The 27,118-nt window shown below is 60.3% G+C and overlaps 2 protein-coding genes across 3 annotated transcripts in view; one reads left to right on the top strand and one right to left on the bottom strand.

Annotated features, from left to right (window-relative positions):
- Window positions 1-700: 700 nt before the first annotated feature.
- LOC121057266 overlaps window positions 701-27,118 on the bottom strand; it is a 109,173-nt gene continuing 82,755 nt past the window's right edge. For both annotated transcript variants that reach the window (XM_040531133.1, XM_040531134.1), the window contains exon 4: window positions 701-6,625. In XM_040531133.1, the coding sequence (XP_040387067.1) occupies window positions 4,059-5,183 (1,125 nt within the window). In that variant the 5' untranslated portion in view covers window positions 5,184-6,625 and the 3' untranslated portion in view covers window positions 701-4,058. The remainder of the gene's footprint in view (window positions 6,626-27,118) is intronic.
- LOC121057267 lies at window positions 4,204-18,694 on the top strand. The gene is made up of 2 exons (XM_040531135.1): window positions 4,204-4,304; window positions 16,758-18,694. The coding sequence occupies exon 2, from the start codon at window positions 16,990-16,992 to the stop codon at window positions 18,061-18,063; it is 1,074 nt and encodes a 357-aa protein (XP_040387069.1). The 5' UTR covers window positions 4,204-4,304; window positions 16,758-16,989; the 3' UTR covers window positions 18,064-18,694.

Here is a 27,118-nt window from a genome sequence, read left to right as displayed (position 1 = left end):
ATGGTGGCCCCACTGCTTCTGACAGTGGTAAAGAAAGTTTGAAAGCTGCGCCCTCCGCTCCCAGCTCCTCTCGGGACCCCTCAAGCATCCCCCGGGGGCTGCCGGTGCCGTGCAGGAGCAGCACCCGGAGCCGCAGCGAGGCAGAATGCGCCCCGGCTGCCCTCACCCCACGTGCCAAGCACACAGCTCGGACTCACCTCAAGCCCTTCCAGGAAAAATCCTTCTCCGTGGGATTTCCCACGTGGGGAGCTGGCCTGGGCTTGGGTTTAGGAGCTGAAAACCCAAGGGGAAGCGCAGCCAGCTGCGGCGGGACGTGTGTCGGAGAGCCGCTGCTGGGAGCAGCAGCAGCATCCCATGCCATGGAGGTCTGAAGCCACAGCTTGGTAAGCTGAACGGCCTGAGGCTTCAGCCAGCCCAGGACATGCTAAAAGCTCCATCGGCTGGAGAGGACCCCGATCTATAAGTGCCTTCGAGGCACGTAATAAAACTTTGAAACTATGCAGGCATTGCCTGGCACTGCGCGGGGAAGGCGGTGTTCAGTTCATGGGGGTGCTCCTGGGGAGCCGGGGAGCAGGGGGGCTGAAATTAGGGAGAAAGGACGAGGGCCCCGGTGCTGGTGTCTGTGGGTTTTGCCACATCAAGGACTACGTTAGCCATAGCCATGGAATTACGTTATGATAGCCATCCTTCCTGCTATCGAGCAGCAACCTCGGCTGCTCCGGGCACGGCCGATGCTTCGTGATTCGTAGCTGCTGGCCAGGTGGTGCTAGGGTGAGATCTGCAAGCCCGACACAGCCAGGGCACGATGCAAATAAAAAATCAGAGCATAGAAAGAGGGTTAAGGAAAATATGAATTGTAGGAGTCACGAGCTGGTTCACCAGAAAGGCATGAATGCGTTCTGGTGGCTGCCTGCTGGGGCCGTTGCTCAGGGTGGGGACTGCACACCCCTGCGGCACCGTCCCCAAGCTGGAGCGAAGCACACGAGCAGGGGGTGCTGCATGCAGCGTCGCTCCCTGATGCCTTCTGGTTGCATGGATTTGGGGACCCTAGAGATCAGTGCGGGGACCCCAAAACCAAGCCCTACCCCAGGCCCTGTGAGCTGGGAACAAGCCCCGGCTCCAGCCCTGGGCCCAGACCCGGCTGGCTTGGGGAGCAGGAGGGGTGTTCTCAGCACCAGCTCTTGCAGCTACGCATGGGGAAACTGAGGCACGGTGCAGTTACAGACATAGAAGTAGTTATAGAGGAGAAACTCAGCAGGGCTCATGAGCTAGCGCAAACCGACCCCACACAGGATGAAATCTTAGAGCTTTCCCCGTGTCACTGAAAATATAAGGGCCATGATGTAAAGGCTCCAACGGGCCACTAAATCCACAGCCCGGTAGCCAGGGCACCCAACGGGGGCTCCTTATCTCCACAAAGGAGAGGTGAAACCACTCCTCTGCAATCCTCGTGTCGGATGCTGAGCCCGATGCTCAGTGCTGGCCCACGGGAGATGGGACCAAACCTCCAGGACTGTGGGCTGGCACGGGACGAGCAGCCCAGGGCTGCCACCACGCATGGGGACAGCTCCACCAGCCCGCACCCCACTGGGCGAGGGGACGCAGCCTAAGCTCGTCCGAAGCCCCTCTGGCAGCACCAAGCCGGGGGTAGGCAGGAGGGAGCGGGAGGAGGCTGGCGAGAGGGAAGAAAAAGAGAAAAATGAGTTTTCCTGCTGCCCCAGCGGTGTGGCGATTGATCGGGTGCAGGTTAGTGTGGAGCGGTGCTGAGAGCCTCATTCCCAACAGCCGGCTCACAATTATTGGAAAAAAACCCGCGCTGCTGCTGCAGCGAAATTAGTTATTGATCTCTTGTCTGGGTGACGAGCGCGGCGCTGGGGCTGCGGGGCTGCTCTCCCCCGGGGGGCTGCAGCCTCCCCGCTGCGCTCAGCTGGGGCCGTGCCGCGGCCGGAGAGCTGGGTGCTGGGGTGCTGGGGTGCTGGGTGCTGGGTGCTGGGTGCTGGGGTGTTCAGGTGCTGGGGTGCTTGGTGCAACTCCAGTGCTGCTCCCTGGGGGCATCCAGCTGCAAACTCAGGGGACAGAAAGGTGCTGAGCACCCCCAGCTGCCCTGTGCCAGCCCTCCTGCTTCGGCCCCCACCCCAGCAGAGCTTTGCTGGGGGTTCCAGCCCTTAGGGAGCGGTGTCCTGGGGCATCTTCCCCCTCCTGGTAATGGGGAATCACAGAGGTGGGGGGGGATCCAGGAGGTTTTGTGGCCCGAGAGGCTCCTCACCCCCTGGTCGCAGCTGGCCGGAGAGGCTGGAGCAGCGTCAGCACCCAGCGCCATGGGGACAGGGATGGGAAGGGGGAGCTGAGGCTGGGACAAAATGTTTCCACCCATCCCGGGGCTGCTTTCACAGCTTCAATGTGCACACACACACACAAACAAACAAACAAACAGAGATTTATTTTCTTCGTGTGATTCCTGATGCAAAGCAGGAACAGGCAACATCTGCAGTGCTCCCGTCCAGGGGCTGCCCTCCAAAGGGTTCATTTCGGGTCTCACCTTTTGCTTTTGGTTAATTCCGGAGTTTCTTTTACGCAGCACAACAGCGTCACGGGCAGGGAAGGTGGCTGGAGGTTTCCCTGGGCATATCGGGGTTGTTCCACCCTCCAAAGGTTTCATTCCCCCAGCTTCTTGCTCCAGAAGGATACTGCCTGAAGCGATGCCTGCCCAGGGCGTTTGTGCCTTGGCTTTTGGGATGGGAAATAAGAAGTGACCCGAGGGGTTCCGGGTGGGCAGGGGTCTCTGCAGCACCCCCAGGCTTTGGTTTGGGTTTTTTCCACCAGGACGCAGCCAGGGCCCCCCTCCTCTGAGGTCCCATGGGTGCTGGATGTGCATTACCATCTGGGGGTGCTCCGGGGGGTGAGGCCGATGGCCATACCCAGGTGAAGACCCGAAGGCTGGTGGCGATGTGACATCAGGAGGGGACAGAGCGGGGACAGGACGAGCAGCAGCTCCCTTCTCCTGCCTCCAGGGACTGGCAAAAAGCGGCCGTGCCGTCAGCGGGGGGGGGACAGCAGCTGGCGGCCACCGAGGTGGCTCTGGGGGTGTCCCCAGGCCCTGTGACAAGGCACAGAGCCAGCCCTCACCCCCTGCCTCCTGCTCAGCACCCCGGGCAGCTCAGGACCGGGTCCGCATGGGGGTCCCTGGGGGAGGCCGGGGGGGGGGGGGGGGTCCCGGCCCCTTCCCGAAACAAAAGCCTGGGAACAAAGGGCTGCTCGACGCGGGGAGGCATCCCCAGGCCGGGGGGTGGTGGTGGTATTTGTTTAACCCACGGGGGAGGTGGAAGGGGGAGAGGAAACTGCATTTTAAAGCCTCTCACCCTTTGTCAGCCCCTGGCAGCCCCCCCTCGGCGCAGGCATTCCTGGCGCAGGGCCGCGCAGGGGGGTCCGGTTACACAGCGGCCCCCTCCCCACGTCCCCTGCAAGGGGGTCCTGGCCCCTTCCCACAGACCTCCTCTGGGGGGGCACAAGGGGAGAAGGAAAAATGCAGCTGGGAAGGGGAGCAGAGGGGCCCAGGAGCATGTTCCCCTGGCTCAGCCCATTTTGGGGCTCTGAAGGCTGTGCCACTGGCCTGGGGACCACCGTGCGCAGCCCCACGTGAGGTTTCCTGGGGCTGTTCTGGGGTTCGGGTGCACTAAAAGCATCCCTTTCCTCCCCCGAGGCTCCTGGCCCAGGCGGGGAGGCTGAACACAAACTCCCTGGCGCCTCCTCGGAGAGGCAGCTCCCCAGTTTGGAACTGGGCACCTTGTTGGTGAGAGCCGAGCTCATCTCGCCCATTGCTGGCACTGCACGAGCACAGCCCCAAAACCCCAAAACCCAGCATTGGGATCCTAAAATCTCCTGACAACCTCCATTTAATTAATGAACGAGGGGCCCCGAAACAACCCGCTGCCTCATACCCCTGGCACCCAAGGATTACCAGGCCAGGCCAGGCTGCTTTCACCCCTAAATGCTTTCCACCCTATTTTTTTTTTTAACCCTAAAGGCTGCCCTGGCTGTCATGGCTCCGTGTCACAGAACTAAGGGGACAAACACAGGGCTGCACCACCCCGACCCCGTCCCCATCCTGCCCCGCTCGTCGGAGCTGGCTGAAGCCGAGCCCAGGCCGAAAGCAGAGGCTGGGCAGATGGGAAGACCAAATGATGGCTTTGCAGGGGGGCTCGGATTTGTTTGAGCCGTCGCTGTCTCAGTGAGCGCCTTCGAAGAAGGGACACACTTGAGAAAATCGCCATCTGCTCCCGGACAATTCGCAACCAGAGGAAAAGGTGAAATAAATTCAGCGGCTGCGTTATCCGCCCGGCCCCGACGCCGGCACCCGGGTCGTGCTTTGTGTTGTGTCCTGAAAGCAACTGGGGAATGAGAGGATGGTTTTGGGGTGAGCAAAGCCCAGAAATTAGGAGAGGGCGGAAGAGGAGAAGAGCTGGGCTCGAGCGCCAGCAGCGAGGCTCTCCGAGCACCCAGGTTTTGGTGAACTCGGCAGCAAGAAGAAATCTTGCCAGATTGATTTTTTTTTTCTTTCTTTCCATCTCTCGGTTTCTAGTGCCTCCTGCTTCCAGCTGGGCTGGAAATACCACAAAATCAGATGCTACAATGCAGCACTTCAATGCTTCGAAGCCAGGAAGAAAACGACACGAAAAATAAAGGCAGGCAGGGAGCAAGAGCCCAGGGCACGGGGACGGTGACAGCAGGGCTCCTGCCCCTTCTTCTGCTCTGTGCTGGGCTCCCCCAGGGCACGAGCCTGCGTTCAGCTTGGGGAAACTCCACCCAAAGTGACACTGCTGGCTGTCACCTCGGCCACCTCCCCCAGCCTGAATGCTCCCCGCGGGGCCCACAGCTCCAGTTTTGGGTTTTCCAGCGGGCTGGAGGTGGGCAAGGGGCTTCCCCAAAATGCTGCTGGTTTGTTCTGAGAGGGCAAAACGCTGCAGTCCAGCTGAGCTGTGCCTGCTGGGGAGCACCCAGCTGGGTGTCCCTGCTGGGAGACCCCCTCCCAGTGTCTGGGGGCTCAGGAACGGGGGCTCTGTCCCACAGTGAGCCCCCCCCATAGCCACACATGGGTTTCCATCAGTGTCCTGGGCATGGTGCTGCCAGGTGGCGATGGGTTTGATGCTCTGGTCTGCGTTTTGCCTTGGTGTGGGTGCAAGCATTGCTTGTGGGGGGTGCTGGGGGTGCTTCGGCCGCAGGGGATGGCACACGGAGCCCCCACTGGGACCCCCCTGCCCCTGGCCACGCCAGGCCCTGCGCTGAGGGCAGGTCTCACCCCACACAGCAGTGAGCAAGGAGCCCGGAGCAGGGAGCAAACCCAGCCGGACACCCCGTGAGGATGAAGAGGAGGATGAGGAGGATGAAGAAAGGGAGGCAGAACGGCAGGAGGAAAGCGCAGCCGAGCCGCAGCGAGTGGGAGAGGCTCAGGCACGGCCGGGCGAGGGAGAGGGAGCCGAAATCTGCTGGGCAGGCTGCGCCTCGCTGTCAGCCGGCTCTGATTAACGGGCTGCCTTCCAGCTCCGCGCCGGCTGCGTTCCTGGCAGCAGCGGCGGCCCCACGGCTTCCTGCCGTAGGAGCGGCTTGCTGAAAGGTTACATTTGCACAATGTGCCGCTGGAAAAGCGGTGCCAGAGGTTGCAGGCGGGGGAGCCGGGCGCGCGAGGCAGCTCCGCTCTTGCTCTGCCTGTGTAATGGAAAAAACCCTCGGGGGGACGCGCAGGAAAAGAGCACGCTGCCGTCCCCCGGCGCAACGCGGCTGCGGAGCGGGGCGAGCCGCCGTGCGAGGGGCAGCACGGGATGGGGGGCACGGGGAGAGGGGTGGGGGGCTGCCAGCGTGCCCCCCTGTAAGCTGGACGCCGCTCAGTGCCAGCCCAAATGGGGGAAAACTGGGGCAGATCGGGTTCTGCCCACCCGGCCCGCCGCCGCTCGCCAAAACGCTGCTTCGTGTCGCCTGGCATCATTTTGCACGTGCCATGATGGAGATCGCGGGGTGCTGCCGCTTGGTGGGGAAAACTGGGGTTGTTCAGGGGGAATTCGCAAACCTGGCCAGGATTATTTCCTTCAGTGGAGCCTCTGAGCTGCAGCGCTGCGATTTACAGTGCTGGGCACGGCCATGGCTGCGACCGCACGCACGTGCTCCCCATCCCGAGCTGTCCCCGTAACTTTTGGACCAGCTCCTCGTGGGCTTGCTGAGCCCACCCCAGCTGCTGTCTGCTCCACAGCTTCCCTAAAAACCTCTGCTCGCCTCTTCCACCACACCTCCTGCACCAAAACAGTCTCCTCCAAGTGGCCCAGGCTGCAGCTGAAGCCACCTTGGCATGCAGGACTTCCCTTGTGGAGCTATCCCGACCTGCCAAACGTTCCCACTCCCTCTTTCAAGGCGAAGGACTCCATCTTCTGCCACTTGCCCCCCCCGTACTGCCCTTCCTTTCGCCTTCTCCCCCTTCTCCTGCACCACCACCGCTCACCTTTGTGCCCCAGCACGGCAGCACCCACCCTCACCCCGGGGTGCCGCAGCCAGCTTGCTCCGCCTCGCAGGAGCCGACGTTTTCCTTTTTGTCTCCCTCGTTTCCTTGGTTTCAAGGTTTTTCTTCCTCGTGGAGCCCCTCATTAAAAAAACCAACAAGGAGGATTCCCAGATTCAGGGTGCTGCTGGGCTGGGAAGGGGGGATCGCAGCCACCCCAGCCTGGTTCTCCCTCCCTGGTTGTAGGACCCAACAGTTTTGCCCCAGTTCCCTGGTTTTGCCCCCACGTTTTTTTATAATCTCGTTTCCCCTGTGCTGTATCTCTTTACCAGAGCTGCCCGGACCCCAAACCAAGCCACATCCCCCCGCACAGCATCTCCCAGCCCCAGCCCCATCGCGCTTGGGTGCGAGTCCTCCCCTTGCAATGTCCCTGGCTTCCCTCCGTGTCTGTTTTCATTAGGATTTGGAGATAAGCTCCAAAATAAAGGCAGTGTTTTTAACCACTCTGCCTTATCAGCCAGCATCCAACAGCGTTCGCCATCCGCCCAGCAGGACTCGGACCCTGGCTGTGTGGCACAGGATGCTTTCGGGGAATAGAGACCCCCAAATCTCCAGGACTCCCCTTCTCCACATGCAGAGCAGCCCCACAGCCCGCGGCGGGGCTCCAGAGGGCACCGGAGGCTTTGGGAAACCAGCTGTGCACCGAGCAGCCCCTGCCTGGGGACAGCAGCGTGCGGCACCCACGGGTGTGAGCACAACCCAGGGACCTCAGCACACCTGGGTTTTATTCCTGGTTCTGCTGCTGGCCCAGGGATGACCTTGGGCGAGTTGTTTCCCTTCCTGTGCTTCCTCTCCCGTTTTATCTCGCACTATCAGCCTTTTTTTTTTTTTTTTTTTTACCACTGACTCTGCCCATTGAGGTCTCATCAGCCCACGGCAGCCTCCGTCCGGCGGGCATCACCGTCGGGCAGCATCTGGCCAAGGCACCTTGCGAGTGTGCCACGATGGCCAAGCTGCCCCACCACCACCCCCAGCAGCATTTGGGCCACTTAAAAAAATAAATAATAAAAAATAAAATAAAAAATAATAATAATAAAAAAACATGGCCCCGGCAAAACAGCTGCTCCCTGCGGAGCCGCATCCTGGCCACGACTGCCACCAGCCATGGGGAGATTTTGCATCAAGCCCCCAAAATTTGTGCGAACGACCCCTGAGCATTCCCAGGGGACAGCAGGAGCAGCAGTGGGTCCTACAGCCCCTGAGCGCTCAGCGAAGCCCCCCAGCTTCGAGCCCCCTGCCCACGAGGCGCTGGCTGTCCCGTGCTGGATTTTATGGCTCAGGGCGCTGAGTATCCAGCCCAGCTGCAGGCAGCTTCCATCCCCCTGCTGCTCCAGGGAAAAGCAGCTCCCTGCGTGTGCCTCACCACCGGGGCTTCCCACAGGGCAGGACTGGGAGATGCCCCCCCCCCCCAAAGCCCCGGGGGTCTTGCAGGAGGGCAGAGGTGCAAGGAGCAGGATGGAGGTGGGACCTGGCCCGGGGGACGGCGGCGGCAATTTTAGCCCGTGAAGTGCCTCCGGTGCAGACCAGATGTTCAGAAGAGCTCGGCTCCCGGCCACCCCCGCTGCAAGCCCCGTTGCCAGATCATGCGAAGAATCCCGGCCCCGAAGCGGAGCCAAGACACCCAGCTCCTCGGGGAGACAGACCTGGCCAGCTAGTGGCAGGCAGCAGCGGTGGTTTCGGGGACAAGCGTGTCACCCGGCAGCTGCTGGCTCCTCTCGCCTCCTTCCCGCACCCTCGAGGCAGAGCCGGTTCGGAGGACAAGGCATTTTCCCCTCGCCCCTTTTCCCAAACAAGGTCTCCAGCCCTAGCAAAACGCATCGAGTCCGCCGAGTGCTCGCCTGTGGACGGTGGAGATCTGGCTGATTGCACGGGGTTGGCATTCATCCTCGTTTCCAGCTGCTAAATTGCATTATAGACAGTTAAAAATACAGCGCATACTTTCCTAATGTGGCTTTTCCGTGGTAAGCAAGCAGCACGGCCGCCACCAAGATGCTGGGTGATGGCGAGCGGGGCAGGGGGTCGCAGGGAGAGCTGCTCTGCCCACCAGCCAGCACCTGACCCCCAAATTGGACCCCAAAATAAGAGAATTGTGTGGCCCCATGGGGGCAGCAGGCTGGCCGAATGGCTGCCCTGTGCCGTGCCTCAGTTTCCCCACCGGTAAAAGCTTTTGTGGTCCTTCCTCTGCGATGAGATCTGGCAGCAAGCAGGATACGTCTGCAAGAACCTGGCGTTATTTAGCTGGGCTTTACAGAAAAAGGGGCTTTTGCACAGGGATCAGGGGTTAATAGAAGTCCAGAACTGAGCTAGAAGCACTCTGTTAATGGTGCTACGGCACAAAAACCTGATTTCTGGGCACGACTGGAACTGCCACACAGCACCCTGTTGAAATGCCAGCAACACGGAGACCGTGTCCGGTCCAAGGCAGCAGCAATGCCATGAGCTCAGACCCATCTCCCCCCGGCACCAACGTCCCCATGGGCCTGTGGCTGCAAAACCACCTCCTTTTGGCTTGCCGCAGCACTGCAAGGAGCAACCCAAGTCCCTGAGAGGGCAGGGATGGGTTCCCTCAGGGCTGGGAGACATCCCAGCGAGTATTTGACCACGCTTGGAGTTGGGGCACAGGGGGCTGGGGAGCTCTGCCACACCCCCGGGGCTCCCAAATGCCTTCTCCCTCGCCAAGGGCTGGGCGTGGAGGTGACAGAGGCGCTGCAGAGGCTGTCACACCTCCTTGGACCTGCAGCACCGCGATGCTGAGGGATGCGGGGCACCCTCCTGGGGCACCCAGCCCAGCCCCGTCGGGTGCCGGTGGCGCAGGGAAGGGGCGCGCAGAGAGCTCCGCACCCATGGGTGCCAGGGTGGAGGTGCCAGGGGCAGCCCTCAGCTCCTGGCACGGGGATTGAGGCTGCTTCCAGCCCACTGCAACCCCTGCAGGCACCTCCTGGACCTCCAGGGGACCCACGGGAGCCCCACAGCCAGCACCCAGCACCCAGCGCAGGCGAGAAGGGGAGAGCCGCGAGAGGGCGAGGAAGGAGTTAAAGCCCGGCGCAGGCAGCCCCCACCCTCCCGCTTCTCTGCTAACTTTGGGAGGAAGGGAATAGCATAAAGGTAAGAGTGGAGGAAGGAGAGCGAGGAGACAGATGAGGGAAGGAGAGAGAGAGAGGGAGAGGGGGAGCCGGGAGAGGAACAGACGGCAGAGAGGGAGCGCGTGGGGGGGAAGATGCTGACGCTTCTCCTCCATCTCCGCGAGATGCGGAGAGAGGGGAGCCATAAAAAAAATAAATAAAAAAAGAGGCAAAGACCGAGGGAACATGGGAGAGGGAGAAGGAAGGAGCCCGAGCGAGGGAGCATGTGTGAAAGTCGCAGCGAGAGAAGGGGCCTCTTTGATTCCCCGTGCCTCATACCAGACAGTGTCTAGACTGCAGCAATTATTGTCAGCTCAGAACACCCAGGCATTGCCATTTCAGCTGAAAGGGAGCTTAACAAAGAGCGGGGAAGAAAAAAAAAATACCCTGCCAGCGGCGAGCTGGTCTCCCTGCAGCACAAGGGGCTCTTCGGAGGGCCCTCCGTCACCCCTCGCCCCCAGCAGACCCCGGCCCCGTGCGCCCTGCGTGGGGGGGGGGGCAACGGGTGCCAGCCCCAGCCCGCAGACCCCTGGGGGTGGCAGCGGGTCCTGCTGCAGCCCCGGGGCCCTTCGCTGCTTTTTGGGTGCTTTTTGGGCTGTCGGGGTTCTGGGGCACAGGGATTGGGGTTGGGGAGGTCGGTGCCTCAGGTTCCCCGTGGGCACCCGAGGCGTGCTGCTCCGGCAGGGCAAGCTCTCCAGCTCTGCTGGTTTAAGGAAACGATGGGAATTCTCCTGGGCAAAATCCCAGGAAAATATCCTTCCATCTCTCTACTGCTCCCTTCCCCTCTCCGTCCTCCCTCCCCACTGCTCTCAGATGAGTTACCCCTTCCCCTCTCAGGCCCTTTGCCCTCTGAGGGGTTTTTCTGCCTTTGGAGCCTCCCAGCAGGGAATTAACACCAAAAACTGGCTGAGAGTCAGGAATTCCTGCCGTGCACCCAAATGCCCGCGCCGTGCCCACCCCGGCCCTCCGGTGAGAGCCAGCTCCGAGTAAGACGAAGGGGAAGAGGCCACGAGGAAGGCTGGGTGTCCTCCCTCTGCCCTGCCTCCAGTTTGGGGAGCTGCAACGATCCCACCCCACGGCTCCGGGGCTTCTTCGCCCGTCCCCAAAACGTGGGTGCCGAGAGCAGGGAGCTGAGCGAGCAGCGCGGCCAAAGGGCCTTCCCCTGCCCCATGGCTCCAGGGACCGTCCCCGCGGCCTCTCTGCTGGGAAAGGCAGCTGATCCCTCCCGACACCGAGCACAGCTCGGGTTTAATTAGCACTGTTAATGCTCAGAAGGGAGACGCGAGGGAATACCTGGCGACTCGCACGTTTTGCTCGCTGGAGAGCCGGGCTGGTGGCGGGGGAGCTCCGGGTTGCGTGGCCAGGACGGGGTGAGCCTGCCCTGGGGGCTGAATGTGGGTGAACCCCACCTAGACCCATCAGAGCAGGGGCACCTCGGCCAGGAGGTTGAGAGCTTTTGTCGGTTTAAACAAAAAATAGACGGAAAAAATAAACTGCTCTGCAGTTTGAGAGGCGACCGCTCCCTGCTCTGAACCAAATCTGGCTCGGGCGAGCTGTTTGTCGTTGTCACCTTCGGGGAACAGGATCCATTTTCTGACCAGGCCTGGCCATGTCTGCCAAACCAAGGACTTCTCCTTGAGAAGATGGCACCGACGTTGCTGTGTGGACAAATCCAGACGCATTCTGGATCTGGCCACTGCAGCAGACCAGAAAAAATGACAGCAGAAGTCCTACAAAGGACTGAGATGGCAATACCTGTATGGGGAGGCACTCGTGCCCCTCGTTTGAGGTGGGCTGGCCATGAGGAGACACATTTCTCCACGCAGGGCTCCCCAGGTGATGGTCACAGGACGAAAGCGCCCGCCCTGCCCACTGCTCACGTCCCTGATGTCTGGGCAGTGCGGGGGGGAGCAGGCAGGGCCCAGCGAGCGGCACAAGAAAACACAAAACTGAGGATTTTTACCAAGGAGAACGAGATGTTTTATGGAAGGACTCAGGGTTTGTCAGGCTGGTGGTACAGCCACGGGGGACACCCAGCTTCCACGCAAGTGTGGGTGCTGCAGCAATATAGAAATACGGGGGGTGGGCAGCTCTTCACCTTGTGGGTTTGGGGAAACATTTGACCTTCACGGGGAGCTTTGTGCCAGCCCGTGCTGACCCTGGGCCGGGAGGAGCCCGACCCACAGCGTGTCCCATCAGGGTCCCATCAGCGCTTTGAAGCCACCGCCCGGCTCTGCAGCGCCCCGGGGCTCGGAGAAGAGGCTCCCTGAAGCTCTGCCAGCTGCAGGGCTTCGAAACGCCCGCCCCAGGGCTTTGTACCTCAGACCAAACACAACCACGTAATGCAGTGGGAACAGCACCAAGACGGCTCTGCAGCTCTCCCATGCCAGACTCCCATCGCAGCATTGTTGAGCAATGAAAGAAGTAAGACCTTGCTTTCTCCTCCGCCATACCTTCTCTCCAGCTTCCTGAAAAAAACCCCAAACCTCCCTCGGGCAGCCTGGCCAGCCTTCCAGAGCGATATGGGGACCCCCAGCTCCCCATGGAGCCCCTGCCAGCCCCAGCCCTGCGGAGATGCAGGGCTCACACCAGCAGCCCCAGAAGGTTGCAAAGCCCCCGCTGCCCTCGGGGTCTCTGACACAGCCGCAGTCCCAAGCAGGGGGAGCAGAGGCCTGCGGGATGCGGTGCCCTCTGCATGCAAGCAAAGGCTGGGAGGAAACCCAGCCACATCCAGCAGCCCTGGGGCACCCAGCGGGGACATCCCCAGCCGGGGCTGGCACCGCTCTGCGTCCCCGTGCCCATGCACCGGGCACCCCAGCGCCTCGCCACCGCCCTCTCCCGCCCTCTGCAAAGCTGTGTGCAAATGCCAACTGCTTGTTTTCCAGTTCCTCCAGATTTACTCCCCCCCCTTTTTTTATTTTTTTTCTACCCCCCCCCCCCCCCTTTCCTTCCTTTCTTCTTCCTGGGTTAAAAATAATCAAGTTTCTGGGAAGCAGCAACTCCTGCTGCGCCTGCCTCCCCGCACTCGCCCCGGAGAATAGCTGCGCTCGGTGCTGGGCTCCGGCCCCTCCTCGCTGCCTGCTCCTTCCTCCTCCCCACCCCCTACAGGGATCTGACTAATATGCTTGGGCTCTGCTTGCCAGCTCAGCTGGAAAGGAATTTAACCGTTGCGTGCTCTGTTGCGAAGAGCGGGGAGCCGAGGGCTCCCCCAGAGAGGAGCCACCCTCGCTCCATCGTCCCGGCACCCCTGGGTGGGCTCCGTTCCCGGCCACCTTGCCCTGGGCACGGGGAGGAGGGTGATGGAGGAGGAGGGATGCGTCGTGCTGGCACCCTTGGGTGCCAGCCCCGAGCCCCAGGTGGGTGCGATGATCCCAGGGGCTCCCTTGGATGTGCCCTGCCTTCCCATGGGGGAGGCGAGATGGAACGCGGCACCCCAGGTGCCGTGCTCCCCACGGAGCTCCTCACCCAGCCCCGGGTGCTCCCCTGGGCACCTAAACCCCAAGCGGCCGAGCCTGCAACTTGCCACAGGCCTCAGCAAAAGGCGAGGGTGCAAGCTGGGGCCCCACGGATGCTCTTAGGGGTGGCGGTGGGACCGGCTGCCCCACGGCCCCAGGTCTCCTCCGGTCCTGCAATGGGGCTGGCGAGCCCCGGGCGTGGGGAGCTGCGGCTCAGAGCTCTGCAGTGCAGCTCTGGCAAGAGCGAGCAGCCTCCTCCGAGCAGCCAGGAACCAGCCTCTCCTCCAGCTCTGTGGGTAGGAAGCGGCGAGCTTAAGGCAATGTCATGCCTGGGTGAAAACCCTGCGGGGAGAGAGCTCCCCCGGTCCCCCCGGCAAAGGTTAGTTGCTAAAAAAGCAGGGGTTTGTGGGGACCCTCTGCTCCCCTCCCTTCCCAGCCAGGAGCTGAGCACAATCAGGTTTAGCAGCACGGCAGGAGGAGCAGGGAGTCCTGTTTTAAAGCAGGACAAGCCACACAAAAAGCCTTGACCGAGGTTATCCCAGGAAGTCTGTGGCAGAGGCAAGAGCTGACCCCCCTTCCCCGAGGCTCCAGCTCGCTGCTGTACTGCAGCATCTCCCTGCTCAGCTGAAAACTCCCCCTGAAGCCTCCTGGCCGTTGCAGAAGCACTTCAAAGCCAGGAAAGCCAAGCCCAGCACCCCGGCGCTGAGCAGAGCCAGGAGGCACTGGCCGGGCTGCTGCTCACCCCGCTCCCGCTGGCTCAGCCCGGCTGCCCCGGTGCCAGGGCACGCAGCGTCCCTGAGCAGGATGTGACCCTTCCCGGAGCCACAAGCTGCAAGCGTGGCCCTCCTGGAGATGGGGCTGCGGAGGAGGAAAGGAAAGGGCTCTGGGCACAAAGCAGGGAGCTGGGGAGGCTCAGGGAGGCTGCAGCCAGCAGGGGACCCTTTATCTGCCGGGATGCTCACAGCGAGGTGCAGCGTACCCCAGGGGATGGGGATTGCTCCGGCAAGAGGGAATTGCAAAGAGGAAGATGGGGCTCCTCTCCAAATCCTCCCTTACATGGCAGTTCTGCTGTACAACAGGGCGGGATGGAGCTGAGGGTTTGTTTTCTCCGCAGGACCCAAGCAGAGCCTGGGACTGCAGAGCCGGGCTGGGCTCCTCGCTGGCAGTGCTGCAGCAGCCGAGGCTTCTGCAGCCCCGGTTCTGCTCGTGTAAGCATCCTGACAGAGCCACTGCCCGGGGCAGGGACGTGGGACACGGCGTGCCACCTCCCTGGCTCGCCAGAGGGACGGGGAACAAGCACCCAGCATGCTCCCACCTCTGGAGGCAGCACCCGGGGCTGCAAAACCAGAGCCTGCTGCAAAACCAGAGCCTGCGGTCAGGGGATGAAGCAGCAGCCAGGCAGCTGCTGGAGCAGGGTCAGGCTCCAGCCATCCCTGGACGAGCCAGGACGCTCCCGTTTGCTCCTCGATCCCGAATTTCCCGGTGCCTCGGGAGCTCCCCCCCAGGTCTCGCTGCTCCCCTGCTGCCCCCCGGGCCCTGCGGCAACCTCAGCAGCCAGGAAACGCTGGCAGGAGGGAAAGGGGGTTGAGAAACTCCAGGCAGCAGGATGAGACACGCGCCAGCACAAGCAGGATGTGACTAGGGGTGACGGGGACTGCTGGAGGGGTGCCACGAGGAAGCAGTACCCGGGGGGCATCCTGTAGCCTCCCCCTTGCACTCGCACAAGCCTCCAGCCCCAGCCAGGGCTCTGCTCCCTGCACTTCACCGTGGCCCTTCCCTGGCCCTTCCCCACCACCTAAATCCTGTCCCAAGTGACTCCTCCTCCCTCCGGCTGCTGTAGGGTGCTGCACTCCCCCGGGTGCACGCAGGGCTGTCACCCAGCCTCCCAGCCCCGTCACCGTGTCTGCCTGGCAAGCCTGGCAGTTCCCAGCGATTCCTCAGCCCAGGCTTGGTGGAAACGTGGGGAGGTTCGGGGTGAAGGGGGCTTCAGGACGAGGCCTGGCCCTTATCTCTCCTCAAACCATCTGTTTTAGCACTGCAGGAAAAGGGAACGGAGAGGATGGAGGAGGAGATGCAGAGGAAGAAGGAAAAGACAAACAAAGAAAAAAAAAAAAACACAGAGATTATTTTTCCCCTGAAAATAATTTTCAGGCAGCTTTGCTTGGTTTTCCTTCTGGCTTTATCTGACCCCAAGGCGCTGCCCCCTCCCCAGCTGCCCCCTTCACCCAGCTCCCGGCTCCTTGTCCTTCCCCTGCCTGTCTCCTCCATGTGCCGTTGTGCCTGGCGGGGACCCCAGAGCACATCCTTGGGTTTTGTAGCTCCAGCGTGGCCAAGGGAAGCCTGTCCGTGAGCCCCTCCTGCACGATGAGCTCCAACCCCAGGCACGAGCCACAGCACCCACCCCATTAAAAGCCAAGAAGGGAGATGCAAAGAATGCCCCCAACCCTGCCACACCAAAACATGTTAAAAAGCATCACAGACAAAAACCCCCATGGGCAAGGACGCACGCAGACATTTGTTTTGTGGCAGTTCACCATCGCTCTTGGCTGCAGCTTGCCCCGGTGCCGGGCAGCTTTGCAGAAGGGATGTTTTCTTTTTTTTCCCTGGGGAGGAGGCAGGAGATGTCGCCCACCACTGCTTCACAGGGAGACGGCTCACACAAAAAGCCATTGCTCAGCAAGCAGCTTTAGCTGGGTTAGCACCCTTGCAGCCAAGGGGTTGAGCTTGATTTCCAACCCCTACCTGCATCCAGACACACCAGCACCCCTCCACGTGGGGAGTTATTTACCCCAAAGGAGGAAAACCAGCAACAAGGAGATGAATCCAGCAAAGCCCACAGATGGATGAGTTGCTTCCTTGCACCAGGGAGGACAGGGAGCCTTGCTCCCCTCTGCAGCAGCCAGGACATCAGCCTGGTGGGGCCAAGCCTGACCTGCTGCTAGCCCCGAGCCCCAGGCACTGTCTTCCTCTGCCCAGAGGCACACAGTGACCAGCATCTCCCTCCCCAGGTGGCCAAAAGGATCTGGGGAGCGGGCTGGAGCTTCACGGGAAAGCTGCTCCAGTGCCTCTCGGGCTGAGCAGGCATCCCGTATCTGCTACAACAAGTCCTGGACGTGGGGGAGGGATCCCACGTCCCTCGGAGAAGAGGCACGGTGGAGAAGACCCCGTTATTCCCCAACGCTGCCCCCCAGACAACAAAATCTCAAGGGCTCCGGGATGCTGCAGCTCTGCTTTTATCATGGGTGTGGGGCAGGGAAGGAGGCTCTGAAGATGCAAACCATCTTCTTCCATCATTCACGTGATGGATCGGTGTGTTTGGGCATTTTCTAAAATAATTTTTTGACCTTTTCATTCCAATAAATCTACTTTTTCCAGCTCAAATATCATCTCAGTGTGAAAGAGGAGACCTAAAAAAAATAAGTTAAGGACCCTCCAAGCACAATGAAACAAAAACCTTTCTGTCCAAAGCAGACCTGAGACAAACATTCATACTGGTTTGGGGTATTTGGTGGGTTCTTTTTACCCCTCTGTGAGAAAGCCCCTCATAACTCCCAGCTCTGGGTTGCCCTGGTCCAGCTCCCACACCCAACACGACCCCTTTGGGCACCAACCATCGCTCCCCATTTGTTTTCCCAGCAATGTGGTTCGCCATCCGCGGACCAGACCCGTTGGACTCTCGTCTCCAAGAGCAAGGAACGCTTGGGTTCACCTTGCTCACCTCCGAGCCTGCCCTGAGCATCCCCCGGAGGATCTTCACCCGACCTCAAACCCCCAGTTTTGGAGGAAAAAAAGCCTCCTTACTCCTCCGTAACTCAACACCGCGGCGGCCACCTCTGCTCTTACGCTGGAGGAACCTCCTCTTGTGTGGATGTCTCTTCTCAGGAGCCCTCCCCAGCCCAACCCAAGCTTCTTGCCACCACCCAGGTCCCAGCCTCCGACCCTCCTACCCAGAGGAGGTGACGTTACGGCGAGCACCAAGCTCACCGTAGGGCCAAGAAGAGGGGTTCAGCACCCGCAGGAGACGGCTTTCCCTGCAACGGGGGATGCTTTGTGGGGAGGGGGCTACACAAAGAGGTGCTGGGCTGTGTTTCCAGCCGCCCACCCCTCGCTGCAGAAGGAACCAGAGGCAGGGCCGTGCCCTCCGACCCGAGGCAGAGAAGTGAAACCCCAGCGAAGTAGCAAACAAGTCGAGGCGCAAACACGGCACGGATCCGCGGCGTTTCACCGCGGCTCGTTATCTCCGGTTAGACTGGAGACGGTAGAGCCGGGTTTGAGAAGAGCAGAAATATCAGCAATTAAAGATATGTCGTGTCAAAAAAACTCTAAACTGATTAAAGTTGAAGGCTCCGTTTTCTCCTTTTCATCAGAGAACGGAATCAAAACCTGCCTGGAAAGACGCGCTCCCCCCGTTCCCAGCGCTCCGAAGGCAGCGCCTGCATCCGTCCTGCTGTGTCCCTGCATTTTAATTACCACCTTATTAATATTCATGAGGATAGGCACTCAAGGGGGATTGCAGTCTGTCATTCTCTCTCTCTCTCTCTCCCCCCCGCCACCTCTCCCTCTCTCTCTCTCGGCTGAATCTGTGTTTTTTTTTTCTCTCCCCTTCCCAACAGTTGGCGTGCTGCAGATCCGTGCGCGGCTGCGTGTGCACGCAGAGCCGCGGCGCTGTGCGTGCAAGGGGAGGGCGCCCATGGGTGCGACGGGGTGGGTGTGGGATTGCCCCCGTGGCATGGGGCAGCCCCGGCACCCAGAGATGAAATTGAACCGTGCTGCTCCGCGGGGGAGTGAGCATGTGTGCGCCTACGTGGCGGCTGCTGTGCGCTTGGTGGCGGCATGGCAGCGGGGAGCCCCAGTGGTTGGTGCACGTGCAAGGGTGTGTGCGAGGATTGTGTGCACGGCTGTGTGTGTTCGTGCTCGCTTGCATTACTCTTGGCATCTCTGAGTGCTCGGGTTATGGTGCAGGACCTTGCGGAGCTGCAGGATGAGCCATGAGGGTGACGTGGGGCCTCGCGGGTGCTGCATGCACCCAGCAAAGGTGGGGACATACCCGGCTGTGCCCGTTTGGTGGTGCAGCGTGCTGGCCAGGCACAGCGGGGCCCGGCTGCCTTCTAAGGTCTGTGGCACTGGCATGGCCTGGGAGGAGAAGCAGGAGAAAGCCTGGCTTTTGGGCACATGGAGGTTGGCAATGGAGCTGGAGGTAAATGGATTTTCTCATCCCTAAGCTGAGCAACACGGGGTTCACCCACTCCTGGCTGCCCTGCAGCGTGCGACCCGTTCTGCGTTCCCTACTGAACATAAAGGCCACGTGGCAATGGAGGGGAGCTTGCTTCCCTTATGCAAACCCACACACGCCCTGCTCCCCTCTCACTGGAGGAAGGCTCACAAGGGCCGGGCTGTTCCCAGCCAGGTCCCTATCCCTGTCCCTGCAGGACAGCGCTGGGGCGATGCAGAGCCTGGAGCTGTGGGCAGATCCCCATCGCCCCACACTGCTCCCAGCCCTGCACAAACATCCCAGCCACCACCAGCCCAAGCACCAAAGCCCCGTGTGCTGCACCTGGACCACGGCCCCGTCTTCCTCCATCGTCTTCCTCTTGGCTAACACCACCCAAAGCGCCGTCAGGAGCCCAAAGCCCCTTTGAGGAGACTCCTGCAGCCCGGCGTGTGGCCCCGCCGTCACCAACCACCTGCAAGAAACCTGACTAGAGACACTCCAACTCGGCGGCTCCCCAACGCCCCACTTGCTCAGCTCCACAAATATTTGAATTAAGGTCCCCTGGGGAGCCGCAGTCACAGAGTAACTGATTTCTCCTCCTTCATTATATCTCTGTGTAATTTACCGAGGGACGGCGGCGTGTGCCTCTGTTCGAGTGAATTCCCAGCAGGACTCCCCAGAGCTCACAAATCAGGCAAAGGCAAGGCATTAGAATATGAAAGGTGAGGCTGGTCTCCCCACCAAGACTCATCTCGCTCTTCCCCGGCTCCGGCAGCCCCGAATTACGTTTTATTTCCGCCTGCCGCCTGTGAGCAGGTTGGTGCTGGGCACGGGGCCGTGGCCCCAGCTCCATCCCCAATAGCTCCTTCTCCCTTCTGGGCAGGGAGGGGACGAGGGTCACCTCGCTCCCGGCAGCATCTCGGGAACCAGAGGTGCAACGAGCACAAAGGGAGCAAAGGTTTCCAAGAGAAAGCCAGCAGAGATCCCTGCCCTAAGCTCCGACTGCTTTTCATAAGTAGCCCGTGCCTCAGTTTCCACACCTTCAGATAAGAGCAATCTCTCCCTCCGTTTACTGGTCTAAGACCCCAACGTTTAGATGTAGGTCTGTGAAACCAAGCAGGATGGATCCATCTCCAGCCAGGAGGAGCTGGAGGACAAGTTTGCCAGTGCGTCTCGATAGTTACCTGAAAGAGAGCAAATAGGCACCGAGGAGAAACGGAGGAAAGGGAGGAATGGAGGAGTTTGGTCTAAGGATGCACACCGAAGCTGCGCAGGGCTGTTATTGTGTGAAACGCAGTGAGAGGAGGCTGATCTTCAGCGGACCCAACTTGGTCCAAACCGAACCCAAAGCTACGCCCTTCGTCGATGTGCGGGCTGGGAGCCCCAAGAGCAGGAGGCGTTTGGGATCGGGGGCTGGTGGAGGGTCACAGGACCTCCTGCAGGTCTGCGCAGCACCTCCAGGCTGGGCAGGAGCTGTCCCTCCCCGAGCCTCCTGGCATGGGAGCAAGGGGCTGTGGTGCCGGAGCACGGCACCAGCTGGGCTGCGAGGCAGCGAGCTGTGTTCCAGATCCTCAGCAAACAGCGGAGGGCAACATTTTGCTTCCTGGAAACCCAGAGAAAGAAGTGTTTTTCCGAAGAGCTGCAGCTCAGAAGCAACCTGTAATGGAGAGCTCAGAAAACTGGGTGTTCCCCCTGCCACCTCCTCTGCGAAGACAAAGCCTTGGCAGATGGTGGTGGCGCTTCGCAGCGCTCCTGCTAGGGTTTGGTCTGGGAGCTGGGTGCACGAACCCCAATTCTCTTTCTTCCCTTTAGAGGTACGAGCGGTGTAAAATCAGCCCGTCCCTCGGACACCTCAACTTCCCAGAGCCCACGTACTGTCTCCCCGCACGAGCTGACTTGAAGACCTCAGGCTGTTCAATCTGTAACAAAGAACTCCTTTCTCCCAAACGTTCGCCAGTCGTCAGAGAGAAAGAGGCTGTGCTGAAACCAAACAAAACAAAGCCCCTGCAAAAGGCAGCTCCAAATCCCCAGCTCCAGCAGGGCAAGTTCCCTCCCCGAGCCTGGGCGAGCCCAGTCCCAGTCTCAGGAGCATGGGCGGGTGGGCTGGCATTGGGCTTCCTCCTGTGCTGGGCATTTGTAGAAGGCTATGAGAAGGTACCTGGGAGGAAAACACGCCACTAACCCTGCTCCAGAGCATCTGCAGGGGATGCTAGCCATACTTCTGGAGCCGCAGAAAGCCCTGGAGCAGGTCCTGAGCTGTCCCCGTGGGTAACCCACAGTGCTCGTGCATCCCCCACGGGTGGTCCCTGATGGGACCCTTCAGAAGGCTCTGCCCCGGAACACCCCCAGTGGGTGCTTCCACCCCACCCCATTCGGGGCCAGGTCCCTCCCACGGGGCAGCAAGGAGCCCTTCTCCCCCCGCGCTCAGCACCACTGCAGCACCCATCTGCTGGAGCAGCCGCCCTTGCCGAGCAGGGAGGTGACAGCAGATGGGGGTCTCCATCCTCCAGAGGGGGGAATTTGGGGCAACGAGGGGCAGAGAGAACAGCAGGGGGGTTGGCTGCTGGCTCCTGGGGCTGAGATGTGTGCCCAGGACCCCTCGCCCGGGGGCTCGGAGCGGGAGCAGCGCGGGATCAAAGCGCCGAGCACAGCCCGGGGCCGGGGGAGGCAGGCGGCACGAGATGAAACGGAGCAAAAGTTCTCCGGGTTCGGACTCGGGACTTGGAAAGGATTCGACGGCAGCTTGGAAAAGGAGGAGGAGAGGGCCGGGAGCAGCAGCGTTCAGCAGAAAGGAATGTCCTGATGGGCCGGCAGCCTGAACGCCAGCCAGGACCCCCCCTTCCCGAGGCTGTTTAAAAGCCCCGGACCTCTCCAAGCCCTTTAATTGGAGCTTTAAAAAACTTCCTTGTTCCTTGACGCGGCGAGCTTTGCGTTTCATGCCCAAAATGACTCAATTCCCCCTCTCCCCCCCATGCGAGAAATCTCCTTTGAAACCTCTGCGAGGAGCCAGCTCCGTCCCCTCCCCACCAGCCCCGGTAGCCCCCAGCCCTCGCCCCCCCAGCCCCCCGTGTGCGTTCTCCCCTAATAACCCACAGCCCAGCTGCCTCCCTCTCCCTTCGCCCTCCTCCTCCCTGCCTCTCTCGCTCCCTCTTTTCTCTCTCCTCCCCCCCGCCTCCCCCCTTTCCATAACTCAAAAGCTTGTCAGGCTGGTTCCAGACTGCTGGCGCCAGGCTTCACTCCAGGAAAAAAATAAAGCAAAAGAGAAAGGCATGCAAGGCAAAACAGCCCCGCCACATGAACACACATCAAACCAGCCCTTTATCTCCCCGGAATGCTCTCCCCTCTGCACAGTTCCCTACCCCGTCCGACACACGCACACGCTGTAACCCTAATGCAGCACCGCCAGGCTGCGAGCGCGCACGCCCCGCCGGAGAGAAGCGAAGGAGCAAATACAAGATCTATTATTTATCAGCGTATCAATTATTTAGAGCCCCGTCGCGGGGAAAGGGTGGGGAGAGGAGGCCTTGGCAGAGGCGGCTTTTACCCCGGTAATTCGGGCGAGGGGGGTGCTGCCCCGACCCGCCTCCCGCTGCCCCCGGCTGCTGCCTGCCTGCGGGGAGGTTACGGGGTGCCTCCGGTGCCGACCTTCACCCTTATGTTCCACCCTGGTCCTTTGCCCTTGTGTCCCACCCCAGTCCTTCCCCAGAGCACAGCAGCCCCATTATCCCACCCCAACAGCATCCCGGTCCCGGAGGCATCGGACCCTTTACCCGAGGGTGACGGCTCCAGCACCCTGCCTCCTGGTGCAGCCCGCAGCAGTGGGAATTTTAGCATCCTTGTGCAACGCCAACCCCACTTGCCTCGCTCAGCAGCAGATCCCACATGCCTCCGTGGCACCTCTTCCCAGGGCCACCACCAATGGCCACCCCAAATGGTGGTCGGTGCAGGACTCTGGAGCCCCAGGGGAGCCCCACATGCAGCCAGTCCCCATGGGGCCGCGTACAGGACCCATGGTTGACCCAAGACCCCGTGGAGCTGCTCCTGAAAGTCCCCTTTCCCTTCAGGAGGTGCAAGGTTCACAGCTCTCCACCTTATGGGGGGTTTCAGCTTGGTTTGGACCACAAAAGGTCAAACCCAACAACACGGGACCCAACCCATCCTTTGGGGGAGGACTACACCAGGGTACACAGCATCTCCACGGCCTTCCAGCCCTGTTTTCTCCTGAATTTTGGAGCAAGCCCCAGCCCACTATTTTTGTGATGGCCACAGTCCCCAGGCAGGTGCCACCCCAAAGTGCTGTGCCCATGGGCTCGGGTTCGCCCATGGGCCATTGCTGCAAGCTCCCAGATGGCTACCGCAGCCCCCCTCGAGGTAGCCGCGTTTCGGCAGCAGATCACACTGAAGGAGCTACAGTGGGAACGTGTGAGGAGGTGGGTGTGCTGAGAAGATTTTTTTTGGCAGACTTCAGGATGACTTTATTGCTCACAAGTTTTCGAGTCATGGCTGAGTAACACACTCATCGCATGTCTGAAGCAAAAAAATATATAAAAAAAATCCCTTACCCCAGCACAAAATAAATAGCCTGGACGGAGCGTGGTTGTTTGCTCCCCTTCCCCACTCCGGCTCTGCACGGCTGGGGGCTGTAAGGCTCCACAGGGGCCGCAGGCAAGGCACTGCTGGCACACGGGGAGGTTGTTTCCCCTGTAGCTTGGAAGGGAGGTTCACAGGGATGCGAAGATGCACACACAAGCACCAGCCCCTGCCCAAGATGTCCTCTCCAAGCCGAGGGATAGGGTACGTGGGGCTGAGCCGCACCGTCCCCTACGGCACAACCTCAGGGGACGATTTGAATTGGCGTGGCAGAATCAGGCACGGCCTCAGATATTTTTTTCTCCTGGCACCAGGAAGTTTGCAAAGCCTCCAGCGCCAGAAGGATCGAGTGGCCCAGGGCATGTCCATCACACCAAGAGCTCAGCCCTGGCACCACGTCCCCGGGCAGGCAGTGCGGTCGTGCAGCCCTAAACCTACAGAAAACTGCTGCTCCTGGGCTGAGCCAGGCACACCAAGCTTCTGGCACATGGCTTGCTTTGGGTGCCGCTGCTGGGCACCAGGGTGCAGGGAATTGTGCTGGCTAAGGACAAGAGCATCACCTCCTCTGGGACCTTCCAGTCCTGTAAAGCAGCAGCTGCTCCTGAAAAGCACCCAAATGTTCCTACCCTGGGAGGAAAACTCCTGCCCCTCGCTCCACCCGAGTGGGTCGTGGCTGACCAAATCCCTGCAACAACTTGGCATGATCAAAGGGGTTAACTGAACCCTTGGGTGCAAAGACAGAGCCCTCCTCTTTCCCAGGTCAGGGAACCAAGGCAAAGAGGGACAAAGTGGCTTCCGCAAGGTCACCAGAAAACGTGATGGAGAGCCAGGAAGGGACCCCAGAACCTGGGGTCTCTGCCGTACTGCTCCCAAATCCCTGCACCCACCTGACCCCGATGCTTTCTGAGCATCCCTCCACCGGAGAGAGGGGATGGTTGGGGTGTGAATCCCTCCATGTGTTGGGTTTTTGGTGGCAACAGCATCACGAGCTCCCAGGGCTCCTCTCCAGCCCCAAAGGAAGACAACTGGGGGTAAAATCCTCTCCTCTTGAGTAAAGAAAGAGCAAAGCAAAGAGCTGCTCGTTGCCATTCGCTGTCCCAGCCCTTCCACACCAAAAGCTAGTTTGAAGAAGGGAGAAAACAATAAAACTTATTAATCCCACTCCAATTTAATAGGCTCAAAAATATATTTTTGTATTTTTTTCTAGTACAGTTTTTATCCTTTTTTCAAAAAGCAACGCTGCAGAAAAACCACTCCCTGTAGTTGCTGCTACTCCTCCTGAAGGAGCTTATCTCAGGGAGGAAAACAGGGCAACTTAGGGAAGGAAGAAATTTCACTGAATATTGAGGGGGAAAAGCAGAAGGACGGGAGGAACCCTTCATTTAGAAATGTCACAGGCAGTTTTGCGAAGAAGAGAAAAATTCCATTATGTTGAGATTTTTTTTTCACGAAAACTTTGCGTGCGTTTGTTTTTAAAGGCTGGTTGTTGGGGCTTTTTTTCCAGCTAAAAATAAAACTCCACATGCAAAAAAAAATAAAAAAAATGTCAGCCATCCCTGGGCAGAGCTGGGAGCGCTTGCAGGGACAGCAGCAACCCTGGGACGGCTTGTGACACTTCCCAACATGCAGCCCTGATCGCCGTGACACTGCCGGGGAAGGTTCGATGGCCACAACCTGTCCTGTGCTGCCTTTAACACCACCAGGGTGCAGAGAACCAGGTCTGGATGCACCGTGGTTGTCAGCTGTAGGGTTTTCAATGAGCAGTGATGCTGAGCACAAGATGGGGGCTGGCTCCTCGAGCTGCCTACCCATGGCATGGGGACGCAGCCACATGCGAGCACTGTGCTCGGTGGCACCAGGCTGGATGCTTTTGCTGCAATCCCTGGGCACTGGTAGGCACAGAAGTGGTATAGAAAGGACCCGGCCAGCTCCCCTGGACCACACTGGGATGGTTCATCCACAAAGTGTGCCCTTAGGAAATTGGGAAGAGGCGAATCCAACAGTGACGGCAAGCGCGTGCCGGTGCACAGGGCGCGGACAGTGGCAGCGTTGGCCGGTCCCAGCTGTATCCTCTTCCCATTTCCCTTCCATGCATGCAGCCGGGCTCCCCACCCCGCTCCCGCCCCGCTGAGGTCAGCTCCGGCTATTCTCTCCTCCGCTTCCCCTGCTCCTTCCACGCACTTCCCCTTCTCCCTTTGATATTTCACCTTCGCTGCGTCATTCCCCGCGTGCCATTTTGGGGCTCGGTTGCACAGGGACGTGCTGTTGCTCACTGCCGTCGCAGGGTGAATCGGGGCTGACCCTCACCGTTGGGGTGCACATCACCAAAGGCCAACCACCCCGGTCCTTTTGGGGCTCGTCTCAGGCCAGGCGGAGGAGCTGGGATGGGCGAGGACAGGAAAGGCAGCCTGGCTCCCTGCACCAGCACCATCAGGCACTCCCTTAGCTGCTGGCTGGCTGGTTTCTCACAGGCATACAAGAAATAAGCCATCATGCACAGATAAACGCTCAAGTGAACACACACAAGCTTTTAAGGGCACGAGATTACCAACCCAGGAACCCTCCAACCCTATGGATGTGCTGAGTTGCAGGTCTCTGCCCAGCACCATGAGCCAGGCGCTCGAGCACCCACCCCACTGGCACCAGTAGCAACGTGCCAAACCCCGAGCAAAACCCCTGCCGTGCCTGGGGGTGAGCGGCTTCCTTGTGCTCCCCCAGCCCCACAGTGAGCTAAATGCCAAGAGGAGCAGCTGGGCTTCTCCCCAAGTTGTGTGACCACCGCTCGGTAGCAAGCCCACGTCCCACTTTGGTGAAATGTCCTCTCCAACGAGGAGCTGCTTGGTTCAGAACAATTCCCCACTGGCCTTGGGCACTCCCTGCCCGCACGTCCCACATGCACCGGGCCAGGACCCTTAACAAAAGCATGAACCAAAGGACAGCACGCGTTAGCTCTGCCGTGGGTTTCCCTTGAGGGTCCTCCTCCAAGCCCCATCATCCCAAGCCCACAGCAAGCGCATCTGCTGGGCACTACTTGGGCATCTCCCCGGGTTCATGGCATCCCCAGGGCACCGCTCCAGCTCCTCACCATCTGACACCTGCTGGAGACCTCCCGGAGCACGGCAGCACCAGGCCCGTGTCAGCGAGCTGCAGGGCTGAGCACGGGGGCTGCTCCCTGCGGTTTTAGGGAGGGGGCGGAGGGAGTCTCCTGACACGACAGCCTGGAAGAGGTGCCTGACCCTAGCTTATGGATTTTCTCCAGTTTCGATGGCAATCACTGACAAACGCTCACAAGTAATATTTCTTGGGAGGAGCACAAGCGCATTAAGACTGGAGAATGAAGGGAAAGGGTTCACTCCTTTGCCCCCGTGCTCCTTGCCCATCTCCCACTTTCAGTCCAGGCTCAACCAGCCCGGATCCATCCTGCCACTGGGCGTGCGCCGCAGATGGGCCTCGCAGCCGGTCCCATCCTGCTCTGCAGATGGTTCCGAGCAAAGCGCAACACAGCGGTGGTGTGGGTGAGACCTCGAGCACTTGTTTTTAAATACCTCTAGGGCTTCCCCTCCCCCTCGGACAGCATCCACCTCCACCACTGCCATGGGATGGACTGGGGTGTCCCCAGCCTTCCCCCCGCTGCCCTTTCCAAGCCGTGAGCTATCGCACGGCCGTGGATGTGATCCCAAACCATCAAAGACAACACTGCTTGCTTCAAGTCTCTCAGATATCACCTGCAGGGGAAAAAAGCCTCAGCACTCCCTCCAAGCCCTGCAGAGCACCCAAAGCACGCAGGAACCACAAGCACCACCCACATTAGGGCACGAACTAAGCAGAGGCTTGGCATAAAAAGGCACCTGCTTGGTGTCTTTTCACTGAGCAGGCACCACAGTGGCAAGACTCATGCTGCAGGACATAGCGGGGTGCAAACGGTTCCAAGAGATACTGGATAAAAATGTGGAAGAGGCACCAGCAGCAAGCAGGTACAAGAAGTGTTGGCCAATGTTCCCAAACCTCCTCCCTGCCTCTTGCAGCTCACGGATGCTCCCTCCAGGGTTGCAGCCTCCAAGCACTAGCACAGCCACCCCCCTACCCATACCCTGGGGGTCCTACAGGAGTAAGGAGGGGGCTGAGAGAGGGGAGACGTAGCAAAAAGGAGTGGTGATGGCCTGGGGACTAGGTGGTCCCATCGCCCAAGGAAGCG

This window comes from Cygnus olor, chromosome 19 (assembly GCF_009769625.2).
Source record: "Cygnus olor isolate bCygOlo1 chromosome 19, bCygOlo1.pri.v2, whole genome shotgun sequence".
NCBI lineage: Eukaryota > Metazoa > Chordata > Aves > Anseriformes > Anatidae > Cygnus > Cygnus olor.
Note: the sequence above shows the minus strand (reverse complement) of the source record. Positions and strands in the feature narration are given on the sequence as shown.